Below are 5,783 nucleotides of genomic sequence, written 5' to 3'. Positions count from 1 at the left end.
TAATAGACTTAACATTAAATAGGCCTAAAGAAATGTCCCCGCCATGTGTGAATCATTTAAGTATATCCATATAATAAGCGGGTTAACTTTCGGCGAGTCGGTCGCTTTGTGGAATAGCAGCACTTCAGAGAGAACAAGACCCCTCCGCTCCGCGTCGGGGTCTAAAGATTCTCTCTGTCGTGCTGCTATTCCACGGTAGCGACCTTCTCGCCGAACGTTAACCCTTACGTAGAAGGACACTATGCTTAGTGCAAATCGATGGTGCGTCAGCTGCCATAAGCTTCGCCTTTGAGCTGTCTGTCTCTCTCCTGCTACAGTACATGGAGAAACATGAGACTTCTACGTACAGTATATTTACTTTATATGAAATGAATAGAATATAACTTATCCGTGTTTGCCATTGTTATTACCACAGTGGAAGGGCACTATCGATGGTGTGTCAGCTGCTTTGAGCTGTCCCCAACTGTGCTAGCCTGCTACATGGCGAAAGATATGTGTAGTATACATGTACTATGTGAATAGAATATAGGCCTAGTAACTCCATTTCTGCCATTGTTTTTATACAGTGGAAGATCATTATGCTTAGTGTAAATCGATGGTGCGTCAGCTGCCATAAGCTTCCCCTTTGAGCCATCCCTCTATAACTGTGCTAGCCTGCTATGGAGAAACATGACATTTTATATGTGTACACTACATGCATATGAATAGAATATAACTTGTCCATTTCTGCCATTGATGGTGTGTCAGCTACCATAAGCTTCCCCTTTGAGCTGTCTGTCTCTCTCTCTCCATCTGTGCTGTGCTAGCCGGCCATGGGGAGACAGATGACACTTTATATGCATATATACATGTGTATGAATAGAATATATCTTATTCCATTTCTACAATTGTTTTACTACAGTGGAAGGGCACTATGCTTAGTGCAAATCGATGGTGCGTTAGCTGCCATAAGCTTCCCCTTTGAGCTGTCTCCAACTGAGCTAGCTTGCTAAATGCAGAAAGACGACACTTTATATGTATATATACAGTCTACATGTATATGAAATGAATAGAATATAACTCATCCATGTCTGCCATTGTTATTACCACAGTGGAAGATCACTATGCTTAGTGTAAATCGATGGTGCGTCAGCTGCTTTGAGCTGTCCCCAACTGTGCTAGCCTGCTACATGGCGAAAGATAAGTGTACTATACATGTACTATGTGAATAGAATATAACTTGTCCATTTCTGTCATAGTTTTTACCATAGTGGAAGGACACTGTGCTTAGTGTAAATCGATGGTGCGTCAGTCAACTGCCATAAGCTTCCCCTTTGAGCTATCCCTCTATAACTGTGCTGTGCTAGCCTGCTATGGAGAAAGATGACATTATATATATATATACTACATATATGTGAATAGAATATAACTTGTCCATTTCTGCCATCGATGGTGTATCAGCTGCCATAAGCTTCCCCTTTGAGCTGTCTGTCTCTCTCTCTCCAGCTGTGCTGTGCTAGCCTGCTATGGGCAGAAAGATGAGTCTTTATATGAATACTGTGCTAGCCTGCTATGGGCAGAAAGATGAGTCTTTATATGCAGATACAGTACATGTGTATGAATAGAATATATCTTATTCCATCTCTACCATTGTTTTACCACAGTGGAAGATCACTATGCTTAGTGTAAATCGATGGTGCGTCAGCTGCCATAAGCTTCCCCTTCGAGCTGTCTTTCTCTCTCCTGCTGTGCTAGGCTAGCCTGCTATGAAGAGACTGATGAGGCTTTGAGCTGTCTCTCTCCTCTTCAGCTGTGCTGTGCTGCTATGGGGAGACAGACGAGGCTTTGCATGTAACTGTCTGTCTCTCCAGCTGTGCTGTACTAGCCTGCTATGGGGAGACAGACGAGGCCTTGAGCTGTCTGTCTCTCTCCTGCTAGCCTGCTATGGAGAGACAGATGAGGCTTTAGGCTGTCTCTCTCTCTCCAGCTGTGCTGTGCTGTGCTAGCCTGCTACACAGTCTATATGTACAGTATATCATTCTCTTTGAGCTGTCTGTCTGTCTCTCTCATGCTGTGTTAGCCTGCTATGGGGAGACAGATGAGGCTTTGACCTGTCTGTCTGTCTCTCTCCAGCTGTGCTGTGCTAGCCTGCTACAGGGTTACCAGATGAGGCTGATGATTTCCAGCCCAAAAAAATGCTCAAAACCAGCCTAGAAGCACAAAAATCCCGCCCAATTCTATTGATTTCTATGGCAAAAATTGGGCGGGTTTTTCTGCAAAATGCCATTTTTACCCGCACACGGCCATCCTTAGCAGCCCAATTGGGCGGGAAACAGCCCAATCTGGCAACATTGGCCTGCTATGGGGAGACAGACGAGGCTTGGCAGGAGTGTTTGGCAGCAGTAAATAATTCATGTTTGTATGGGGCTGGAGATGACAGACCCAGGAGCTCCTACTACCAGACACAAACGTGTGTGTGTGTGTGTGTGTGTGTGTGTGTGTGTGTGTGTGTGTGTGTGTGTGTGTGTGTGTGTGTGTGTGTGTGTGTGTGTGTGTGTGTGTGTGTGTGTGTGTCTGTGTCTGTGTGTGTGTGTGTGTGTGTGTGTGCGTGTGTGCGTGTGTGCGTGCGTGCGTGTGTGTAAGAGCGTGCGTGTTTGGTGTGTGAGGGCAGATAAAGGAATACATGCTGCGTATTGTTAGCAGCTATTGTATGCGAATGCTTGTAGCATCTCCAAGCCTTTTATTGGTCTTTCACGGTAAGACAGAGAATAGTTAGATATGTATGTATTCATAGTTTTTTCCTTGAAATTGTTTATGTATCATGTTATTATGTTTATTGTGTGTGTGTGTGTGTGTGTGTGAGAGAGAGAGAGAGAGAGGGAGAGGGAGAGGGAGGAAGAAGAGAGAGAGAGAGAGAGAGAGAGAGAGAGAGAGAGAGAGGGAGGGAGAGAGCGTGCACATCACATGTGTTTGTAATGGGTGTGTAATCAATGTCATGTATTCCCAGCATGTGGTGACACCCCCTGGGCAGGTTCACTGGGTGTGCTTTGATATCTGAATGCTCTTGCAGTGTTGCCAGATGTGTCTGATCAAATCCCGTCCAAAAGGTGTTCAAAAACCGCCTGGAGCCGCTAAATTCTGCCCAATTTCAACAAAATGCATTGGTTTCTATGGACATAAAACAGACAAATGGCCGATTTTTCTCGTTTTTACCCGCTATCCCAAGTAGCCCAATCTGGTGGGTAACCGCCCAATCTGGCAACACTGTGCTCTTGACTGGGTGCGGGTGCATCTCTTGTTGTACGCCTGGATCATCTCTAGGTCTCCCTTGTTTACTGTACTGTAGTACATTACTGTTACAGTATTATTTATTTCTTAAGCAGCAGGGTGCCTTGGGGTGTGTGTGTGTGTGTGTGTGTGTGTGTGTGTGTGTGTGTGTGTGTGTGTGTGTGTGTGTGTGTGTGTGTGCGGGTGCATCTGTTGTTGTACGCCTGTATCATCTCGAGGTCTCCGTTGTTTACTACTCTGTACTGTAGTATGTTACTGTTAGAGTATTATTTATTTCTTAAGCAGCAGGGTGCCTTGGGGTGTGTGTGTGTGTGTGTGTGTGTGTGTGTGTGTGTGTGTGTGTGTGTGTGTGTGTGTGTGTGTGTGTGTGTGTGTGTGTGTGTGTGTGTGTGTGTGTGTGTGTGTGTGTGTAGATGTGTATATGTCTGCATTTATTTCTGTACTCACAGTTTTCGGTGTTGTCTGTGTTGTGTGTCTATGTTTGTGTGTCTCTGGATATGTGTGTGTCTGTACCCCCCTCTGAACTGTGCGTCTTTTGCACAGCATGTCGTTTATTTCAGAACAAACACCCCCTTGGCCTCCTCACAAGCCTCCCAACGCCCCCTTGACCTCATCATAAACCTGACAACGCCCCCCCTTAGTATAAAAAAAATAATGACCCCCCAATGGCAACCAAGCACCGCCCCCTCTCAGCTGTATCCTTCTCAACGCCCCCCTATAACTCCACAACGCCCCCTGGGCGGCTGTACCGCCCCCGTTGAGAAACACTAGTATATATGAACATGTTTGTGTCCACTTGACTAAACTCTTTTTGTGTCTTTGTCTGTTTCTCTCTCCAGGCCTGTGGTCCTGGTCCCCTCCCCAGCATCCCTCGGTGCATCCCGTTACCGTAGCAGCAGCAGCAGCATCAGCAGCATCAGCAGCATCAGCATCAGGACCGCCACTGACTCCACCTCCACCTCCATCATCTCCCAGCATGCCTGATGTGAAGGCTGCCTCCGCCCCGTGTGACCTCCCCCCCGCCACCCCCCCGCCGGGCTGCACCATGGACCTGGAACGGGGCGGCTACCCCGAACATCTTCCCCCCTCCCTGGCCGTCTCCGTGCTCCAGGGCTTCCCCCACCACCCCCACCCGCACCACGGCCCTTACCCAGGCCTCGAGGCCTCCTCCCTGGGCACGTGCCCCACCGGCGGCAGCCTCCTGGGCAGCCTGGGTCTCCGGTACTGTTCGTCCACGTCGACGTTGGCATCGTCTGGTGGTAGCATGATGGTGGGTGGTGTTGGGGGTCAATCTCCCAGGCACGGTGCTAGCACCCCACCTAGCCCTAGGGCTAAGCAGCACCCCCAGCACCCCCCTCACCCCCAATTCCTCAACCACCAGCAACAGAAGGCCTTCCAGGCAGCCTGTGTAAACACAAACAGTATTGCAATGAACAGTAGCAGTAGCAGTAGCAGTAGGCTGTATCGCAGCATGGAGAACCTCAACTGGGCCGTGTCGGACCACCCCAGCCTGTGCGGCCTGAGTGGAGGCAGCGGGGGTGGGGGTGGTGGGGGTGTTCCATACAGGAGCGTGGACAGTGAGTTTATCCTGCATTGTACATCCACTACTAGTCACTGGTACGACGGCCCCGCTGCAGAGGATTGTGGTGGTGGTCTGGGTGTGGGTGTTGGTGTTGGAGGAGGTCTGGGTGGTGGTGGTGGTGGTGGTGTGGGTGGGGGTAGCGTTGGGCACCTCCACCACGGTGGTGGTTCGGAGGGCGTGGCGTTTTACCCGCGTCGGGCGCTGGCTCGTCGCGATCTTTTCCCGCACTGGATGTTCCCCTCTGGAAACGGTTCCTCCGCCACGACGACGACGGACGAGTGGGGCGGCGTTAACGGGAACGCGGTGGCGGCGCGCAAAGGCCTGCGGGACAAACTGCGCCTGCAGAGCGCCCGAGTGGCCGAGCCCCTTAAACCGCTACGACCGCAACAGGCTACGACCCCGACAGGCGGCGTAGTGCCCGGGGCCCCGTACGCCCCAGCTTGGGGGTGGGGCTGGAACGGAGGAGGAGGAGGAGGAGGGGAGAAGGATCGGACGCACCACCACCACCACAACCAATACCATCGCTCGCCCTCCGTGTCCCCGCCCCGCTCGCTCAGCGCTCGGCGAATCACAAGCCCCGAGGAGATCAAACAGGAAGTGATGCGGCGCCTGCGTCTGCGCCGGCAGAACAGCAGCCCCAACTTGGCGGTGACGCGCGACGGCTCGCCGGCCTCCACCCCCCCGCCGCAGGAGCCGCAGAACGGCAACATGAGCCGCTCTTTCACCTCCGAGGCGCTAGGGGGCAGTAGCGGTGGTTATCACTCGGTAGACCGCAAGAGACCCCCCATGGGCCGCCTCCACATCCCCACTTTCGAGGAGTTCAAGCGGATGAGGCAGAGAGACTCGTCTGCTGCTGCTGGTGGTGGTGGAGGTGGTGGCCAGCTTCTTGCCTCCGCAACACTGCCCTCAAGTGGACAAAATAAGAACTGCAGCC

At 51.3% G+C, this 5,783-nt stretch overlaps 1 protein-coding gene across 1 annotated transcript in view; it reads left to right on the top strand.

Moving 5' to 3' along the window:
• The first annotated feature begins 4,243 nt into the window (after positions 1–4,243).
• Positions 4,244–5,783, top strand: part of si:dkey-91i10.2 (uncharacterized protein LOC555224 homolog) — a 69,393-nt gene continuing 67,853 nt past the window's right edge. The window contains exons 1-2 of the mRNA XM_063214575.1: positions 4,244–4,927; positions 5,024–5,783. The exon at positions 5,024–5,783 is cut by the window's right edge and continues 850 nt beyond it. Coding sequence (XP_063070645.1) covers positions 4,244–4,927; positions 5,024–5,783 — 1,444 coding nt within the window. The remainder of the gene's footprint in view (positions 4,928–5,023) is intronic.

Source organism: Engraulis encrasicolus, chromosome 13, assembly GCF_034702125.1.
Source record: "Engraulis encrasicolus isolate BLACKSEA-1 chromosome 13, IST_EnEncr_1.0, whole genome shotgun sequence".
NCBI classification, from domain to species: Eukaryota; Metazoa; Chordata; class Actinopteri; order Clupeiformes; family Engraulidae; genus Engraulis; species Engraulis encrasicolus.
This window is presented reverse-complemented; position numbering and strand designations above follow the sequence as displayed.